At 42.7% G+C, this 17,906-nt stretch overlaps 7 protein-coding genes across 7 annotated transcripts; 4 read left to right on the forward strand and 3 right to left on the reverse strand.

The window, feature by feature from the left end:
* Positions 1–28: 28 nt before the first annotated feature.
* On the reverse strand, positions 29–1,271 carry V1512DRAFT_246883 (cytidine deaminase-like protein; the record flags this gene model as incomplete). The annotated part of the gene is made up of 2 exons (XM_066914458.1): positions 29–677; positions 724–1,271. The coding sequence occupies 2 exons, from the start codon at positions 1,269–1,271 to the stop codon at positions 29–31; spliced, it is 1,197 nt and encodes a 398-aa protein (XP_066772013.1).
* Positions 1,272–1,384: 113 nt separating this feature from the next.
* Positions 1,385–2,198, forward strand: V1512DRAFT_260864 (uncharacterized protein). The gene is made up of 2 exons (XM_066915946.1): positions 1,385–1,769; positions 1,815–2,198. The coding sequence occupies exons 1-2, from the start codon at positions 1,449–1,451 to the stop codon at positions 2,037–2,039; spliced, it is 546 nt and encodes a 181-aa protein (XP_066772014.1). The 5' UTR covers positions 1,385–1,448; the 3' UTR covers positions 2,040–2,198.
* Positions 1,929–3,040, reverse strand: V1512DRAFT_260865 (FAR-17a/AIG1-like protein). The gene is made up of 5 exons (XM_066915947.1): positions 2,870–3,040; positions 2,796–2,824; positions 2,603–2,751; positions 2,322–2,552; positions 1,929–2,270 (listed from the first exon to the last, which is right to left on the reverse strand). The coding sequence occupies exons 1-5, from the start codon at positions 2,998–3,000 to the stop codon at positions 2,103–2,105; spliced, it is 708 nt and encodes a 235-aa protein (XP_066772015.1). The 5' UTR covers positions 3,001–3,040; the 3' UTR covers positions 1,929–2,102.
* A 4,183-nt stretch (positions 3,041–7,223) lies between these two features.
* On the forward strand, positions 7,224–8,750 carry V1512DRAFT_132378 (NADP-dependent oxidoreductase domain-containing protein). The gene is made up of 2 exons (XM_066912967.1): positions 7,224–8,243; positions 8,289–8,750. The coding sequence occupies exons 1-2, from the start codon at positions 7,666–7,668 to the stop codon at positions 8,665–8,667; spliced, it is 957 nt and encodes a 318-aa protein (XP_066772016.1). The 5' UTR covers positions 7,224–7,665; the 3' UTR covers positions 8,668–8,750.
* Positions 8,751–11,185: 2,435 nt separating this feature from the next.
* V1512DRAFT_206191 (kinase-like domain-containing protein) lies at positions 11,186–12,765 on the forward strand (the record flags this gene model as incomplete). Its single annotated transcript, XM_066913378.1, has 6 exons — positions 11,186–11,290; positions 11,339–11,692; positions 11,738–11,997; positions 12,045–12,164; positions 12,217–12,339; positions 12,384–12,765. Coding segments are annotated over 6 exons (1,344 nt in total), but the record flags the coding sequence as incomplete, so codon positions are not given.
* A 368-nt stretch (positions 12,766–13,133) lies between these two features.
* Positions 13,134–15,773, forward strand: V1512DRAFT_260882 (eukaryotic translation initiation factor 3 subunit 8 N-terminus-domain-containing protein). The gene is made up of 2 exons (XM_066915948.1): positions 13,134–13,601; positions 13,652–15,773. The coding sequence occupies exons 1-2, from the start codon at positions 13,220–13,222 to the stop codon at positions 15,703–15,705; spliced, it is 2,436 nt and encodes an 811-aa protein (XP_066772018.1). The 5' UTR covers positions 13,134–13,219; the 3' UTR covers positions 15,706–15,773.
* Positions 15,716–17,778, reverse strand: V1512DRAFT_236615 (catalase-like domain-containing protein). The gene is made up of 2 exons (XM_066914123.1): positions 17,324–17,778; positions 15,716–17,276 (listed from the first exon to the last, which is right to left on the reverse strand). The coding sequence occupies exons 1-2, from the start codon at positions 17,477–17,479 to the stop codon at positions 15,801–15,803; spliced, it is 1,632 nt and encodes a 543-aa protein (XP_066772019.1). The 5' UTR covers positions 17,480–17,778; the 3' UTR covers positions 15,716–15,800.
* Positions 17,779–17,906: the final 128 nt, after the last annotated feature.

Here is a 17,906-nt window from a genome sequence, read left to right on the forward strand (position 1 = left end):
TCGAAATGAGATTGTGTAATGCATTTTTCTACAATACGACCACGCCCTGTTCTGGTGGACTATACTGCCGTAACATAACACCGCCTTCTTTAAGCACGAGTGATGACTTTGAATCCATGCTATATGAGCGAGAGTAGATCACTTCTTTTAACCCCATCTGCACAATTTTGATGCTGCAAGTCAGGCAAGGGCAGGTGTTGCAGTATAAAACGGACTCATTTGCAATACGTTCTCGTCCGGCTTCCATTAACGCATTTTCCTCCGCGTGCAAACATAAACAAGTTCCCAGACTGTGACCATCTGATCCACCAGAGTTGCACCGTTCGCATCCACCGTCATTGCAATTCGTCACCCCTCGCGGTGTTCCATTATATCCAGTCGCAATTACGCGGCCCTTTTTCACTAGTACGCATCCAACCCGACGTTTCATGCAGTTACTTCGGCGCGCGGCCAGATTCGCAAGCTCCATAAAATACGCGTCCCATGAAGGTCGCAATCGCGTTTCGTCAGTTAGATTCAAGTTGGCCAACTTCAAATACAGTAGCTCTATTGATTGTGTCGCGTTGATTAATTGTATGTGCGCACGATACATCAATGGGGTCAATGCGTTTGGACCCATAAACAAATCCTCATCTGTCTGCCGTAGAAATTCCTTCATTGGCATAGCTTTATCTGAACTAGTGTTGGTTACTACTATAAAGTAAATGTTTGAGTATCGCTTACTTTGAAACAGCCGCCCGCTGATATCGCACTAGCAGAGGAGCCTGAACCGCTAACAAAAGAAAAAAAGGTCTTGCACTGAATGCATCCAATGCTGCTTCACTGTAGACGCTCGTGGTCACAAACAATTGAGTCCATCTTTTCGTCACATAGTCAATCATAGATTCGACAGTATGAAACGACACCTCTTTCAAGTTTGGATTGGCTGAGTCTGTGCGATCTGACCGAGGTGGAGGTGGTCTTGGTGAATCAGTCGAAAACGACGTCGGTCTTGACCGTTTCTTTTTGATTTGCTTTGTCGCTGTCATATGGTAGTCATTAACCTCCGTTTGCAAGGCTGAATTGGGACCAGAGTTCATGTCAACGAACTTCTCAACAGCTTCGCACACAGACGCAGGCTGAGGTTCATTGTCGTCGCTGACTTCTTTAATCTGTGTCGAATTTGCAGCGAGTGGAGGTATCAGATATAGACGGACAAATCCCTGAAGCTCCAAAAAACGAGCAACCTCGTTCTTTCCAGAGTACGAGGGTCCGCAAATGCCTATAAGCATTTTGCCAAAAAATGTGTAAATCTGAAGTTTCGCGATCAAAAGCTTGAAAAAGGTACCAAACCCAGCTGTGACTACATAAACTCCCAAGGGGTCAAACGGATTTTAAGGCGTGCATTTACAGCAATTTATGTCTCCAAACAGTTACGTTCAAATAGGCATGTCTGATAAGACAGTGCGATGGAAAGTGCACAGTCAATAAAAGCTACTGATGTAGCTTCATCTACCATATTGCGCCGTGGTAGAAAGTTAGACCCCATGAGAATAACCACGTTGGAACAGGCAGCAGAGTATATAAATAATGCTGTCATTAACAATACTGCCACCATGGATAGAATCAGAGCAATGAGTAAACACCAAGATAATCATGAGCGACAATGGTATCGATGTCGGGAAGCCATTGTGGAGAAATATCGTAAACGACGGCAAGTGGGAAATGCGCTGCAAAATGTTCTTTCTACGCTTGGGAGTAATAACAGCACGGCAGTAGAAACTTCAGAGGTAAGAACGGTAGCTAGGCAGGAATGGCGAAGTCTAATGACTTAGAGTAAAATGCAAAACGATGAAGTTGCAGAGTTACAAGCTTACGATTTAAAGGTTTATAGAGCATCTGTTGCTCTGGTCGCGTCTATGAGCAGCGAGTTAAGTGAGCTTGGAATACCCGGGTTTGTCAATGCAGTCATGTGCGACAAGCTCCTGCCTGGTGATGAAGCATTACAATTGCGTCATAGTGTTGTAGATCTACTGAGCTCGTTAATTGCAGAGACGTAGGCAACATTTGTTGAGCACTATATTTTAACCGCCCGTCTTGTTTCTGTAACAGCAAATGTTACTCTATGCGTCGATTTTCTCATTCACTTCTTTCACGTCTTTCACGTCTTTCACGTCGAGTTTGACAATCAACGCGTGTAGTTTTATCAGAACCAGATACACTCCCAACAGTAATACCGTGCATACTAAGAACAAAATCGCTCGTTGTTCTCTAGTCAACAACTCCAGCAGCTTGAACGTTAACTTTTGCCTAATATTGTCGCAACTAGAATGAAAACATACAGGGTAGGGAAAGAAATTGTTGATAGAGTACGTATGGTGTATCCATATCCAGTACCCAGTCGCAATAAATGCATACAGAATAAATGTGGAAATTGGATTTAGACTCCAGTTTGGTGAGAACAAAAAAAAGTCCAAAGCAAGCAGAATTGACGGTGCGCCATGAAGTCCAAAATCAACGTAACTCGGAAGGAAAACAGTGACAGACTGTGGAACAAGCAATGATCTATCATACTGATGGTCGCAATTAGCAGCACCCTGCTGACAAAATCAACAATACCAACCAAACAAATTGAGCCGTACAGCAGTGAAATCAAAATCTCTACTGGTGCAGCAACCATAAGTAATCGATTCTTTGTTCGCAGCAAAAAATTAGAGCTCATTATATGGGCAAGCAACCCGGTTGTGACTGTGATGTAGCTGACCGTAACACCTAGCCGTCTTAGATCAATTTTGAAAACTAAATTGTCCCACTACCCAAAATCGTTAAAAATTGAAACTGGCCACTATATATATCAGCGTTGCCCTTTGTGTATGAAATTTGACTTTACCCATATGTTCTGTTCATAGGAATATTGCTTGAAAAAACCCAGTTTAAATCAGCATTTAATACAGCTGCTGCTACCAAATACAAAGCAGCTGGCCATGAAGCTATAGTCGGTTTGTCCATTATAAACTGCATATATATATAATTATATGATCTGCACGCGAGAGTACAAAATTGCATCAGGGCAAGAGCAATTCAGGGACGCCATCAAACCTAAAACCTACAAGAATATTTGAGCCGCATAGAATCAAACGCGTCATTAGGCGTAAATAAGTAACTAAAACGTTACGTGTTATCACTTCTTTAAACGCGTCAATTGATAATTGCACTTCATAAATGCAATCCCAATATGACAAAGACTAAACGCACCCGGTCAGATGAGATTTTAGATCGCGGCGGTCTTAACGTTCTTAGGTGTCTGCTCCCTCAAGTTTACACTTTGCACGATTTCCTATATCAGATTTTAAAACTAAAAGATCTTGTGATAGATGGAGACAGTGACGAGTACAAAAATGCGCTGTTTAATACTATTATTGGTGTATCAAATGAGACTATCGCGAAAGATGGTGCAGCTATAGCTCATATTTCCAATTTGCCGGGTACGAAGGCAAGAATCAATGAGGTAAGGTGTTTTATTACCTGCTTATAATGTATCTTACTTAGGGATTCAGGTTCTAAAAACATGTGTAAGAAAGCTTTTTAATGCCAGTAAAAAAGCCTGGCCCTATAATGTGCTTGCATTCGGATTTTCCACAGTGTGTAACTATGTTAAATTCAGAATGAAGCAGACTCTAACTACTTACGAGACAAGTTTTGAAGGCACTACAGCAAATAGTAGATTGGTGCAAGAGTATATAAGCAGTCACTATAGGGCACTATGCTCGGCTGCATGGCAAAATATTCTGGACAGGTGTGATTAGTGAAACTTTGGATGATTTAGCTACTAAGCGCTCATAGAGTCGGTGAGAATACCCTGAGTTTCATACTTGTAAATACAAGTGTGTTTTTGGAATTAGGAGATGACTGTTACCATCAAGTGGCTGGTATGTCTTTTTATGATTTTAAGATTCCAGGGCTCATAAATCCAGGCCAGCCTATTCAGGAGCTGTCAATTAAACGGGGATATAATCGCAAACGTCGCCGAATTGATGTTGGAATAAACGAACACAATAGTTCTTTGTAGGTTTGTCTCGTTGTTGTGTATCAGATACTTATCGGCTTGATAGTGTCCAGTTAAATCAAATTCCGGTATATCACTATAGTGTCCTATATGGTTCTCCTTGTTGCAAATCGGACGGAACAGTGCGATTTGGACTTTCACGACATGGTTAGTTAGATTGCACATTTCTGCGCGCATTCTCATATAATTAGATTTCGTGGCAACATATAGCGATCCAAGCAACACGGCCGACACAAAGCGCTTATTGAAATCTATCTTCAAAAAGCAATATGCCATCAAGAATGTGTTTGATTTAGCATTACAAGGGCCATGGAAGATAAGGGCGCGTCTTGCTGCTCCGTATATTGAAAACGACGATGTAAGGCGTCAAACTATAGTACCAAAAGCTCTAAAAGGAAGAAACAGCCCATTTGCAATGGTTCAGAAAATACAGGCAAACCACAACAAATGTCCATACTACTTCCTGCTGCAGTATTACTGTTCGGTATGTTGGATATAAGTTTGAGCAGAGCCTTCTGACTATTCTAGGTCGATAAAACCAGAAATCAAATAGAAGAAATGCCGTCGTATGTCGCTGAAGACAGTAGTTTTGAAATGCAGAACAATTTCAACCTGTTAGATCAGAGTTCACGGTACATTCAAGTGACTGCATACGTTCTCTCTGTGTTAAATCATTTGTTACCGCTCGAGATATTTGGAACCCAAGCCAATCGTCAGGCTGTACTTGCAAGTACGCAGCGTGGTCTGCCATTAGTTCATAATGCTGATGAATACAGATGTTAAAAAATTTGTTGCATTTCGAAAATATGAAAAATTCACGCTCCATTATTTGCTGCAAGATATCAAAATGAAAGAAGTATGTTGGCTAGGTAAGGTCGATTACAGAGCTGGCCATATGCCATTGGAAGAATTTAAAAAACGTACATTGCTGCTTGCGGAGTTTATTTACTGGCTATTCGACTCCTTAGTCCCATCGATAATCCGAGGAAGCTTTTATGTTACGGAAAGCTCTGGACTTAAGAATACGCTGGTGTACTTTCGACATGATGTTTGGCGCAGATTGTCAAAACCATTTTTGAACAGAGCTAAAGCCCTTATGTTTCAAGAAATTCCAGAAGTACGAGAGCTTGAAAAGTGCATAATAGTTACTAATTCTGTTAGAAACTGGCAAAGAATATTGTCGAGGATAAGTCAAGAAAGTTGGGATATGCATCTGTCCGATTGCTTCCCAAAGAATCGGGAACAAGATTAATTATGCGGTTGAACAAGAAGAATACTACAGTAATTGACACTTTTTGTAGCAGGATGTCTTGGCTAATTCGAGCAGAAAAAATCAGCGGTCGACACCAAGTTTGTAAAAAGCATAAATGAATTGTTGAAGCCTGTATTGGCTTCTCTGTACTATGAACAAGTAAGATCACAAAAGAGTGAACTTCCGCGTGCTAATGGCTGGAGTCTACTGGTATAGAAAGCATGGGCGCTACTATTTTTTCTTCCAGCGAAGCGCTTCCCAAGCTGTTGCAGTTGAAGGAGACATTAAAGTCTCGAGGGGAGTTTGGGTATGCATATGCAAAATTTGTTTGTCATTGCTATTAATGACGTGCTAGGTCAAGACTATACTTTGTCAAAGTAGACATTCAAGCTTGTTTCGACTCCATTCCACCCTCTCAAGCTTACCACGTGGCCAAAAAGTTCTTGAAGCATGCAGAATATCGCACTCGACGGTACACTGCTGTTTCGTTGAATAGCCGCTCAGCTACATACCGCACTGTACTTGCTGCATATCCTGGCCAAATTGGTTCTGCCAGAAACATGGAGGAATGGAGTTTTGGGGAACTAGTGTTACGGTCAAACAAGTCTCTCAAAAATAGGGTGTTTGTGGACGGCGTGCGCACTGAATATCACGACCGCAGTCACTTGTTGCGGTTGTTGGTAGAGCACATTGCCGGACACGTTGTTAAGGTGATACTTTTACGTTTTGACGTATATTTGTACTGACAGAATAAGATGGGCAGAAAATACTACAAGCAAAAGCATGGAATACCTCAAGGATCGGTCTTGTCAGCGTTTCTATGTAACCTGCTATATGCAAAGCTTGAGGACGAGGAGCTAAATTTTGCGCTGGATAAAACAGATGGCTTGCTTATGCGCCTAACTGATGACTCCCTATACATAACAACTGACAGAGACAAGGCTACGCGGTTTTTCAAGAGCATGTTTGACGGTATGTTTGATTTAGATCGTGATTGATACGCAGCTGATCTGGCAGGCCATGCTGAGTATGGCTCAAAGATCAATCCAGAAAAATCTCTCACGAACTTCGATTTACAGATGGATGACTTGACTGTGCCATGCTTGACGGAAACAACAGAATTTCCTTATTGTGGCTACTTGATCAATACGCAGACATTAGAGGTCAAACGAGACCTCTTTAAGAATTCAAAACAAGGTAGATTGATATATATGGACTTGGACCGCGGCTTACTACAACCATAGCCGTTTGGAATATCATGACTGTGGAATATTGCAAGACGCCAATTCGCACGTTTCATTTGAGGATGGCAGGGTATGCCGTAACATTTGAATCTTGCTATCTGATCTAACAAACATATGGTAGTATTGTGCCTATTTTGTTTTCCAAAATACACGGCAGCTCGGACCTGAACTCGCAAAACACAATTCTACTTAACGTGTATCGAGCTTTTGTGGATCTGGCGATGAGATCTGCCCAGTACGCACAATCTTTGCAGCGTAATGGCTGCAATGTTACGCCAGATGCAATGAAGTGTAAATTGAAATAGTTAACAGACAAAGCACTACTCATATTCATCTAGCACTTGTTTTCAGAATGATTTCAACTATGACCAGATTGACGGTTGCGTTAGATAGCAAAATTGCACGCAGTGAAATTCAAGCGTATGTCGATTTTCACAGCTGGCTTCGGACGATTAACAGATTATAGGCTTTGCTACAGAGCATATTATCAGGTATTGCAGAGAAAACAGTCAAATCACAGAGAAACTTTAGTTTGGTTAAAACTACAACTCGAGAGGCAGAATGGATCCGTGCGTGCAATGGGAGCCAGAATTGCGAGCGACGAGCTTAGTATCTCCATCGTGACGGCGAGGCGGTATTGAGGCCTTGTAAGCCGGCGCAGCACCGTTACAAAATCAATGCTTCGCGAATATGTTACATATCCAATATTTTGCTTATACTTCGTTGGTTAATCATGAACAGTAGGTAAATTTTTTGTAAACGGAACATGCTTGTGTGACCACGCAACTCACACAAATTGCTTAGCGTGCCGACGTGCTCTGTCGGCCAGGCAGGATGCTGCAAGTACGAGCGCAGAAGAAAACCAGGCTTTGCGTTTCATGAACCGCGAAGCAGAACTACTGTACATAAGTGTCACATTTATTGACGTTTAAGCTTCGGATGTACTGCGTTCTCCGCTTCGTTTCAGCATTTGCAAAGTTGAACTGAACTAGACATACAAGCCAAAAGTGTAGTTTGTCCCACAAGTAATATCGTTGAACGGTGGCCCATTGTTATTGGGACCATTGTCCGAACGTAATTGTCAAGCACGATAGCACTAATTTTCACGCGGTAGCGCGGTCGCGATGTCTGTTGATGTCATTTTGGGCACTGCAGGCTTTGGAGAGCATGGTCGGATTACTAGTGTTCCATTAGCACAGGCGTTTTTGGATACTTTTAAGGAGTCTATTTATCATGTTGTTGACACGGCGTATGTTTATCCCGGCGGGTTTCAAGGAGAGTCAGAAGCATTTCTTGGAGTTTTGGAGGTTAGTAAGCATGGGTTTGAAATCGACACAAAAGTTCGTTCCTTTGAAGCCAATTCGCATACCGCACAGTCTATTAAGTCGTCAGTTCAAGAGCAGTTTCAAAGATTGAAAGTGACCAAAGTCAGAACATTGTATCTGCATTGTCCGGACCGTGCGACTCCTTTTAAAGACACACACAGAGTAATGGACGAGCTCTATAAACAGGGAAAGTTTGAACGGTTTGGATTGTCAAACTTCACAGCTAAAGAGGTTGAACTGTTTGTCGAAAACGCAAAAAGATATGGATGGGTCATGCCGACAGTCTACCAAGGACTTTACAATTTGGTTTCAAGATTAAACGAGTCTGAACTATTCCCGGTACTGAAGCAGAACAACATTAACTTTTTTGCGTTTAGGTAAGTTGTGTTTACGGTATACAGTTCAATGATCTAATAAGTGAGCCCTTTGGCCGTTGGTTTCTTTTCGAACGTTAGGCGTGGACAAGAGCCCGCTGTTGGGTCTAGGTTTGATCCGAACACGCGACAAGGCAAACGCCTTCGAGAAAGGTACTTCAAAGAGTCTTTCTTTGATGCAGTTGAAAAGCTAGAGAAAGTTGGGGACCAATTCGACATTTCGAATAACTCTATAGCACTTAGATGGCTTAAACACCACTCACAGCTATCTAATGGGGACGCAATTATCATTGGTGCTTCGAAGATTCAGCAGGTGAAAGAGAATCTGATCTCCCTTGATGAAGGCAAATTGCCGGCAGAAGTATTGGATGTTGTCGACTCTATTTGGGAATTAGTCAAGCGTGATGCGCCTGCATACAGCCGTTAAACTTACAGTCTTGTTTCTTTTCTGTGTTGTCAATGCAGATCGTTTGAATGCTGAATACGGCCAGTTTACATTTGACGTCTGTTTAGTTAGTTTATTTTTGGAGTGCCATTGTTTGTGTTAGTTCATTAATGGAGCGTTGTCCGGTTCACGCGGTTTCTGATTTGTAATGAACCAAAGGCTTTTGTGTTTTTCCTTTGCTCATTTTGTGAAAACGATTCTGTTGATCTACATGCATATCTATTTTAAGTTCATTTTTTTATCTCACGTCTGGCTAATGTATCATAGTGGGCCTTGCAATTTTGCCATCGTTGTAATAATACTACTACTAATTGAACTGAAAATACGGGAGTAGTTTGAAGCGATGTATGAAAAATAGAGTTGGCTGGCGTGCGGCTAGAAATCTGCGGGCTAGGGTTATCTTACAGGTTTAAAGAGGACTGAAACGCATTTGAAGTAGCTAAACTTTAAAATTCATTGATGCGCTTGACAGTGAACTGAGTGAATGACTATATCAGCGTGATGAGCCGAATAAGCTGATCTTTTTAAATTTTCTGTTACTGACTGACAGAGATTTAGAGTGTGTCCGAAAGTATTTTGAGATTGAGGGTTAAAGAAGCCTTTAATGCTATGATTAAAAGCACTGGCAAGCCGATATTAATACGACTGCAAGTGACAGTTCGCGTATAGAGTGGTGGTCATGGATCAGTTACATTAAATTTTCACGTAATGATGGGGGTTTGGCTTTTTTCCCGTCACTTTCAAATCAGTTATATTAAAAGATTTTGTTTGTATTGTGGTAAATGGGAACAATGACATCCTGAATCCGCTGACATGTATCTTGGCTGCTATACTAGTAGTGATTTAAATAGAAAACATCATGTTCCCGTCATAGCAAACCAGAACTGGCCTGCTTTAAGAGTTAATGATGTCCAGTGCATACGTCGGATTTGGCTGTAGCGTGAGTAGGTTTGCTCAGCCGATGAGACGTCGAATGATTCAAGACCGTCTACAGCACAAGCTAACTGGTCAAAATAATTAAACGATACAAATCACAATGACGGTCTTTTCAGAATAAATAAGACGTATCAGTATTCTGATTAATGTAGTTTTGAAAAAGCGTTGACCCAAGACTCTCTATAAATGTCAAAGCAGTTAGCACCGTCGGTTGGGATGAGCCACATCGTCATTGTCAGGCAGACCCGGGTCTTACCTCTCTCTCCACACGCTCTTCTAGCCTTTCCTCAGTTCTGGCTGATCGCTCATTTCCACTTCTACTCTACCACTTCTATCTGTCGTGTGGTCTATCGTGATTTATCTGTATGAAATTTTGTATGATCTATGTTTGACGGCCATAATAATAATCTGATTAAGCCGAGTACACTGGGGGAACACATGTCATTAAGCTTGACTTATATTGATTCCAAATACCATTAACTTTTCTCACTATCCAAACCCACACCTCTCGGTGTATTTTTTTGCTTATATTCATTTGTGGGACCTGCATCTTATTGGATAACCAAACTATTTACTTCGTCGCATCTTCGAGAATAGTTAGTGGCAAGTTGATCACGGATTTGTACGTTTATCCACATGACTTTTATTTGCTTGTACTCACAACATTCTAAGCAGCTTATTTACTTTGCACGTAATTTTGCATTTACACATCTGACGACGTTAAATGAATGACATCGACTTTTCTGCTGTGATCAACTAAGCAAATCTACTCTCAACCCAGTCTCTACGGTTTGACAAAGCCGTATCTATAATTTGCAAATCGAGAATGGATTATAAATCTATACAATACCAAGGCCGCAGATCACACGGTAGCAGTCAGCCTGGCCTGCTGCCATACAGCTCTCAGCAACCGCTCCAGCGTATGATGTATCACGATCAAGAGCTAGGTCAAGCTCCAGCTATCTCCCGATCAATGTATTCAGACTCTGGGTTTGACCTACCGATAGCTGATACTCCTAGAAGTCGATCTCGAGAGTATAGAAACCACTCACCGATGCACGGGGGTAGTCCAACAATGCCACACTTTTCTCCTCCAGTTTACAATTCGGTATCTTCATCAGCATATGCTCCGCCAATGAATCCCCCTAATTATCCACCCTCGTCTGGAAGCATGCAGTTGTCTCCAAATTACAGGCCGCCATACGGGAACACAACACCATTTCAGTATTCTCCAAATTCAAATCAGCAATACTACTCTCAAATGAACAACGTATCACCTCATCGTCCTGCCGTGAATCAAGGAATGAATCAAGGAATTAGCCAAGGAATAAATCCACAATATCATTCTTCTCAGCTTGCAACTTCGCCAGGACGAAATTCATTAGGTACGTTGTTGTTCACGTTCCGTAAGCTTCTTGTTTGCTTACGTTAACTTGACCCGACAGTTAGCCAATTCCAATCGCTTAATGTCGATTCGAGTAGCAGAAGAACATCAGCTACTGTGTTGCCTTCTAGTGGTGGTGCCGGACGGCACTTGTCGCAGCAATCGAATCAGCTGGTCCTACCGGCTCCTGTGTTTTATAAAGTACGGTCACAGTCAGACCTTCATCCGCGTAGAAACGTTCAACCACAATATCGGAGGGCCGATCCTGACGGTGGATTTATGAGTGTATGTATACGCAATGGCTTAGGTGCTACAACAGCTGACAATCTGCAGCCTCTACAAGCACTTACTTTACATATACCGTCGACATATCGGATATGTAACCCACAATTTAAATATGAATCTTCGCGAAACCCTCGAAGAGTTCTGACGAAGCCTAGCAAAGGGACAAAAAATAATGGATATGACAATGATGACAGCGACTATATTTTATATGTTAATGATATTCTTGGTGGTGGTCAAGATCAACAAAAATATCTGATATTGGACATTCTTGGTCAGGGAACGTTTGGCCAGGTTGTGAAATGTCAGAATTTGAAAACACAGGAAGTTGTCGCTGTCAAGGTTATTAAGAATAAGCCAGCATATTTCAACCAAAGTATGATGGAAGTATCAATTCTAGATTATGTATGTTTTCGGTCAGGGAAACAGGAACATTGCTAACCCAGATAGCTTAATACGTCGGTCGATAGAAACGACGAGCATCACTTACTAAGATTGCGAGACAAATTTATTCATCGTGAGCATTTATGTTTAGTGTTTGAACTACTATCAAGTAATTTGTACGACCTGATCAAACAAAATCAGTTCCGGGGCTTGAGTACAAATTTGGTGAGAGTATTTGCTCAGCAATTGCTGGATGCTCTCTGCGTACTGAAAGAAGTAAAATTGATACATTGCGATTTGAAGCCAGAAAACATTTTGTTAAAGAAGTATGTTCCTTGGTTTACTAGAGTTGGGATGTGAGCTAATTGAGTAGTCTTGAAAGCCCAGCAATCAAAGTCATTGATTTTGGATCTGCATGTCATGAGCGGCAGACCGTATATACATACATCCAATCTAGGTTTTACAGATCACCTGAGGTGATCTTGGGACTACCGTATGCAACCTTCAATAATTTACTCAGCGTGAAAGGCTAACTGGCAAATTAGATATTCTACATCAATAGACATGTGGTCACTGGGGTGTATTGTAGCTGAATTATTTTTGGGGCTGCCTTTGTTTCCTGGAAGCTCAGAATATAATCAGCTATCGCGCATAATTGAGATGATAGGGTACGTTACAATACGAATTTACGTTGTTTGGTCTAATGGAATAGGATGCCGCCATCTTGGATGATTGAGATGGGCAAGCAAGCGCCAGAGTTCTTTGAGAAAGTGACAAATGAGTATGGTGACAAATCATACAGACTGAAGAGTATGGATAAGTACGCGCGGGAACACAAAACGAACGAACAACCAAGCAAGAGGTATTTTGCGGCAACCAACTTTGCGGAAATTGTGCGAACTTATCCGATGCCAAAGAGAAACATGAAACCGACCGAAATCAACTGGGAAATGCAGAACCGCGAATCTTTTATAGACTTCGTGCAGGGACTGTTGAATATTAATCCAGCCGAAAGGTGGACTCCGGAGCAGGCTAAGATGCACAACTTCATTTTGAACTCGAAACATGTGTCCGGGGCCGGCGCATGGGAATAAATCTAATTGGTTCGGTGTCATGGTTTGTGCATTTGGTTTTTCATGGTAGGATTGGTTTTTATGGGTGTGTTCTTTTACAATTTTAACGCAACCTGCAAAATACATTAGTTTCAAACTTTTAGTACATAGAAGCGTATTTCAATGCTTGATTGATTAAAACGTTTTAAACAAATCTAATGCAACTGCAAATAAAACGAAATACTTTGCACTGCAACATAGAATAAAGAGATTACTAAAATTGTTATTGCGCGCAACTAATTGTTTGCCAAAACATAACTGTGGTTCGTATCATAGTGGTGAGAACTAACCCTAACCTTTTCATAGACCACCAAAAAATTTGTAGATCGAAAATTTTTGACGCGATTCGGCAACGAAAGATCGAACGCGAACGACTATAAAGCGTCAAGTTGAAATTTGCAAAAAAATTAAGATTTTTATTTATTGAAATTGCATAATGTCACGATTTTTTGCAGGTGGTTTATCTGATAGTGAAACGTCATCTTCTGAGTCTTCTGAGGAGGAGGAGTTGAACTCTGAGGAGGAGGAACAGTCTGAGCAGGAAGAAACTTCTGATTCTGAAGATGACATGTTTGGGCCTGGTGATAGTGATGAAGACGAGTCTTCTGACGAAGATGGCGCGCAAGGATTTTTGCGGTCGGGTGCAAAAGTTGGAGCAAATCGATTTTTGCGTGGAGAGGAAAGCGACGAAAGCGATGAAGACGAGTCCAAACGAGTGGTGAAAAGTGCGAAGGATAAGCGATTAGAGGAAATTGATGCCATTATTCGTGTAATTGACAATGCAAAGAAGATTAACGATTGGGTTCACATTTCAAATGGTATGGGATAATTTTTGTTTGTGTGAAGAAGGGTTAACATGTTTGCGCAGAATTCGACAAACTTAACAAGATTATCACTAAGGCTAATCAGCAGGGTGATGTCCCCAAGTCATACATCAAAGCGATCTCCGAATTAGAAGATTTTATGAACGAGGCTATAAAATCTGAAAAAGAAGCTAAGAAGAAGATGAATGCGACTAACGCTCGTGCTCTCAATTCCATCAAGCAGCGCATAAAAAAGAATAACCGCCAGTTCGAAGATTTGATTGCAAAGTACCGGGCAGATCCCGAAGGATTTCAAACCGAGGTAGATTTTGCTGCGCCTGAGCCAGTTCAGATCAAAGTCCCCAAGGCCGCTGCTCTTCTTGACGCTGCTGTTTCCGCTGCCTCTGGTGCTGATGCTGATGAATCTTCATTCTCTGTTATCGGCAGAGGTGGACGTACTCTTCCTATCACTGCTGACAGCATTTTTAAGCAGCTTCGTGCAATCTTGGAGGCCCGAGGAAAGAAGAACACTGATCGGGCAGAGCAGATCCGGAATATGGAGAAGATGATTGATGTTGCTGCAACCACATATCAGAAAATCAGAGTTTATCTCACACTGATTGCCACACGATTTGACCTGACTACATCCACTACTACTTTCATGCCTCTTGCTCAGTGGAAGTCGGCTCAAGAGGAGGTTAACAGCTTGTTGGGGATTTTGGAGCAAAACCCATTGTATCTGGTCCAAGAAGATGCGGAGGATGTCGATGACGACGCTGAGGAGCCGACACCGACGGACGGTAAGCCAGTCAAGGTTTTTGGCAGCATTGTGTCTTTGGTTGAGCGACTTGATGATGAGTTCACTCGATCACTTCAGCACATTGACCCACACACTCCCGAGTATATCGAGCGACTGACGGAGGAATCTGTTTTATATGCAATCCTTGTTCGCAGTCAGATTTACTTCGAGCGGGCAGGCCTCTCTTCTAGTGTCAGTCGCGTGTTGATAAGACGACTGGAGCTGCTGTACTACAAGCCCGAACATCTTATCGTGACTGTCGAGCAGAACACTTGGGACTTGTTGCCTAAGGAAATATCGTCTGAAATCACACCAAACATCCCTGGCCAGAAGGCTTCAGACCTGATCCACTCGATTTGTGTCAAGCTCTACAACCAGGACAACAGACTTTTCCGGACTCGTGCCATGTTGTGCCACGTTTACCACCACGCACTTCACAACCGATACTTCCATGCACGTGATTTACTTTTGATGTCGCATTTGCAGGCCACTATTCATACGGCTGACATTTCGACTCAGATCCTGTACAACCGGACACTTGTGCAAGTTGGCTTGTGTGCGTTCCGGGAAGCTATGATTTCCGAATCACAGCAGGCTCTTCAGGAGATTTGTGGGACTGGCAGAGTCAAGGAGCTTTTAGCCCAGGGTATCCAGATGCAGCGTTATGCGCAACCTAGTCCTGAGCAGGAGCGTATCGAACGTCAACGCCAGGTCCCATTCCACATGCATATTAACCTTGAGTTATTGGAATGCGTGTACTTGACATGCTCGATGTTGCTGGAGATCCCGTTCATGGCGCAACTTGGCTCATCGCCTGACGCCAAGAAGAAGTCGATTTCAAAATCGTTTCGACGAATGCTGGACTATCATGAGCGACAGGTGTTCACTGGCCCGCCTGAGAACACGAGAGATCATATCATGCAGGCGTCAAAGGCGCTCGCTACAGGTGAGTGGACGAAGTCGCGTGAGTTGATCCAAGCCATCAAGATCTGGGACTTGGTGCCAGAGACCGAGAGCATTAAAGCCATGTTGGGTGAGAAGATCCAGGAAGAAGGATTACGGACATACTTGTTTACGTACGCGCCGTTCTACGAGACGTTGTCTATTGAGTCGCTCGCGAGCTTGTTTGACATGAAAGAGCGTAAGGCGACCGCTTTGGTAAGCAAGATGATTTCCAACAACGAGATTGCCGCTGCGCTTGACCAGAAGACTAACGCAATCGCATTCATTTCCGGCGTCGAATATTCAAGACTACAGAACTTGGCATTGGCATTGTCGGACAAAGCGGTGCAGTTGATTGATAGTTACAAGTACAGGTGAATGATGTGTTGTGTCATAAAAAACCTTTGAGTTAATTCAATATATTATAAAAAAAATTTTACAAAGAGTGTGTAAAAATGATTAAAATCAATTGATTACGAAGAAAGTTTTGCAATCTTCTCTTTGATGGCCTTTCCGAGACCGGTGTCAACCCGCGAGAACATCTGCAAAGTCTGTTCTTGGACCCTGCTGTTTGCCGCGCTCAAATGTGAGGCAACGTTGTAGATCAGATTCTCCTGCTGTCCCTTTGTCCGCCCTAGCACGTTCCAAAGTCCACGAGCTTGCTCGTAATCAAGTTCTGTGACGTCTTCAGTGAAGCTAGTTGCTTGACCAATCCATTTTTCTTGGTTACCAAACTTTCCCCGTCTGTATTGCATCGGCGCAAATGTGCTCTGATAGTTGGGAAACGAACCGTAGTTTCCGTCGACCCGCATTCCACCGTCACGTTCCAAGGGGTTCCAGGACTTGAGTGGGCAGTTGACTGGGATCTGGAGGTAATTGACGCCGAGTCTGTGGCGGTGAGTATCATTGTACGAAAACAACCTTGACTGCAACACAGGATCGGCGGAAGGCTCCCATCCAGGTACAACGTGGGAGGGAGAAAACGCTGCCTGTTCTACTTCAGCAAAGTAATTCTGTGGGTTCTTGTTCAGCGTAAGTTTTCCGAACTTGCGAAGTGGAAAGTCTTTCTTAGGCCAGACCTTGGTCAAGTCGAAAATATTGTACTTGAAATTCTTGGCTTGTTCGGGGGTCATTGTCTGGACATAGGCGGTCCAGGACGGGAATTCACCCTTGTCGATGGCTTCGAACAAATCCTGAACTGCAAAGTCGGGGTTTTCGCCCGCAACTTTAATGGCTTCGTCATTCTCAAAGTTCTTGGTACCTTGGTCACTTAGAAGATGGATCTGAACGTAGACGAAGCTGCCGTCCTCTTTCGTGAATTTGAATGTGTGGCCAGAGTAGCCGTGCATGAAGCGGTATCCGTATGGAGTGCCACGATCAGAAAATAAGGTCATGACTTGATGAATGGATTCTTGGTTGGTTGAAAGATAATCCCAGAACGCGTCCGCATCTTTCAAATTGGTCTGCGGGTTTCTCTTCTGAGTGTGGATAAACAGTGGGAACTTTGTAGGGTCGCGGAGAAAGAAAACAGGAGTGTTGTTAAACACCCAGTCCAGTACACCTTCCTCGGTGTAGAGCTTGACTGAGAATCCTCGTGGATCTCGTGCGGAATCCGCTGATGCACGTTCACCACCAACTGTGGAGAATCTGGTAAACGCCTTGGTCTTTTGTCCTACATGACCGAGAAAGTTGGCGCAAGTCAGGTCCGAGATGTCGTCTGTGACCTCAAACTCTCCGTATGCGCCGGCACCTTTGGCGTGAACGACTCGCTCGGGAATACGTTCACGATCAAAATGCGCAAGTAAATCAATCAAGTGGAAATCTTGAAGCAAAAGTGGGCCGTTAGTGCCTACTCGCTCTGACTCACGCGGATTGAAGACTGGGCATCCGTTTGATGCTGTGTAGATTTCGCCTTGCTCGGATTGTCGGTGAGCTGCGGGGACTTGTGGCTATAAACGTTAATAGCTTATACAGATATGGGAAATAAAATGCTTACGACTGCTGTTGGAGACATTGTGTGTATGTGTAACTGGTTATAATGAGAAGAGAAAGAAGAAATGCGAGGAAAAAGAGAGACAGTTATAAGAGAATCAATGAGGGCAAACCTAACGACATAAAATATAGTGCTCAATGTCCCGTCATTGATCTCCATGAGATCTGAGGGGTCGCTTCGTAGACGTTTGTCATCGCGTCTTGCTCTCTCAGGATTCGTCAACAGGTTCCACAGATATATAAAAACTATATTCAGAATCACACAGTTTATAACTAGAATTTTACACAGTATTAACACAGTCAAATCACTAATTAATTAATTTTATTTAAATAGATCAGTATAAGGAGCAAATTCAAATACAGCATCTTGTACCTCTCCGTTGATGTAATGAACGTACCGTACCCTCTACGATGAGTTGAGCCGCAATTGACGTCAGTGTGCTGATCAGCGGAGATCGGCTAAAACTCTACAGACTACTTCTACCGAGTGTAAAAGATGAGTTGAACCAGGTCTCGACCACTTAAATTGAAAGCATTAGTGATGTTGTGTCATTTAATAATAGTAAAATAGATTTTGGCATTTTGGC

This window comes from Lipomyces arxii (assembly GCF_038497795.1).
Source record: "Lipomyces arxii strain Phaff 12-163 unplaced genomic scaffold V1512scaffold_5, whole genome shotgun sequence".
In the NCBI taxonomy this organism is placed as follows: domain Eukaryota; kingdom Fungi; phylum Ascomycota; class Lipomycetes; order Lipomycetales; family Lipomycetaceae; genus Lipomyces; species Lipomyces arxii.

Coding starts and splice junctions, on each gene's coding strand:
- V1512DRAFT_260864 (XM_066915946.1), top strand. CDS start 1,449: ATGGAAAGTGCACAGTCAATAAAAGCTACTGATGTAGCTTCATCTACC. Junction 1,770..1,814: donor CGGCAGTAGAAACTTCAGAG/GTAAGAACGGTA, acceptor CTAATGACTTAG/AGTAAAATGCAAAACGATGA.
- V1512DRAFT_260865 (XM_066915947.1), bottom strand. CDS start 3,000: ATGCAGTTTATAATGGACAAACCGACTATAGCTTCATGGCCAGCTGCT. Junction 2,752..2,795: donor TCAATTTTTAACGATTTTGG/GTAGTGGGACAA, acceptor TAAGACGGCTAG/GTGTTACGGTCAGCTACATC. Junction 2,553..2,602: donor TGTACGGCTCAATTTGTTTG/GTTGGTATTGTT, acceptor TGCGACCATCAG/TATGATAGATCATTGCTTGT.
- V1512DRAFT_132378 (XM_066912967.1), top strand. CDS start 7,666: ATGTCTGTTGATGTCATTTTGGGCACTGCAGGCTTTGGAGAGCATGGT. Junction 8,244..8,288: donor ATTAACTTTTTTGCGTTTAG/GTAAGTTGTGTT, acceptor CTAATAAGTGAG/CCCTTTGGCCGTTGGTTTCT.
- V1512DRAFT_260882 (XM_066915948.1), top strand. CDS start 13,220: ATGTCACGATTTTTTGCAGGTGGTTTATCTGATAGTGAAACGTCATCT. Junction 13,602..13,651: donor TTGGGTTCACATTTCAAATG/GTATGGGATAAT, acceptor ATGTTTGCGCAG/AATTCGACAAACTTAACAAG.
- V1512DRAFT_236615 (XM_066914123.1), bottom strand. CDS start 17,479: ATGGAGATCAATGACGGGACATTGAGCACTATATTTTATGTCGTTAGG. Junction 17,277..17,323: donor CAATGTCTCCAACAGCAGTC/GTAAGCATTTTA, acceptor TAACGTTTATAG/CCACAAGTCCCCGCAGCTCA.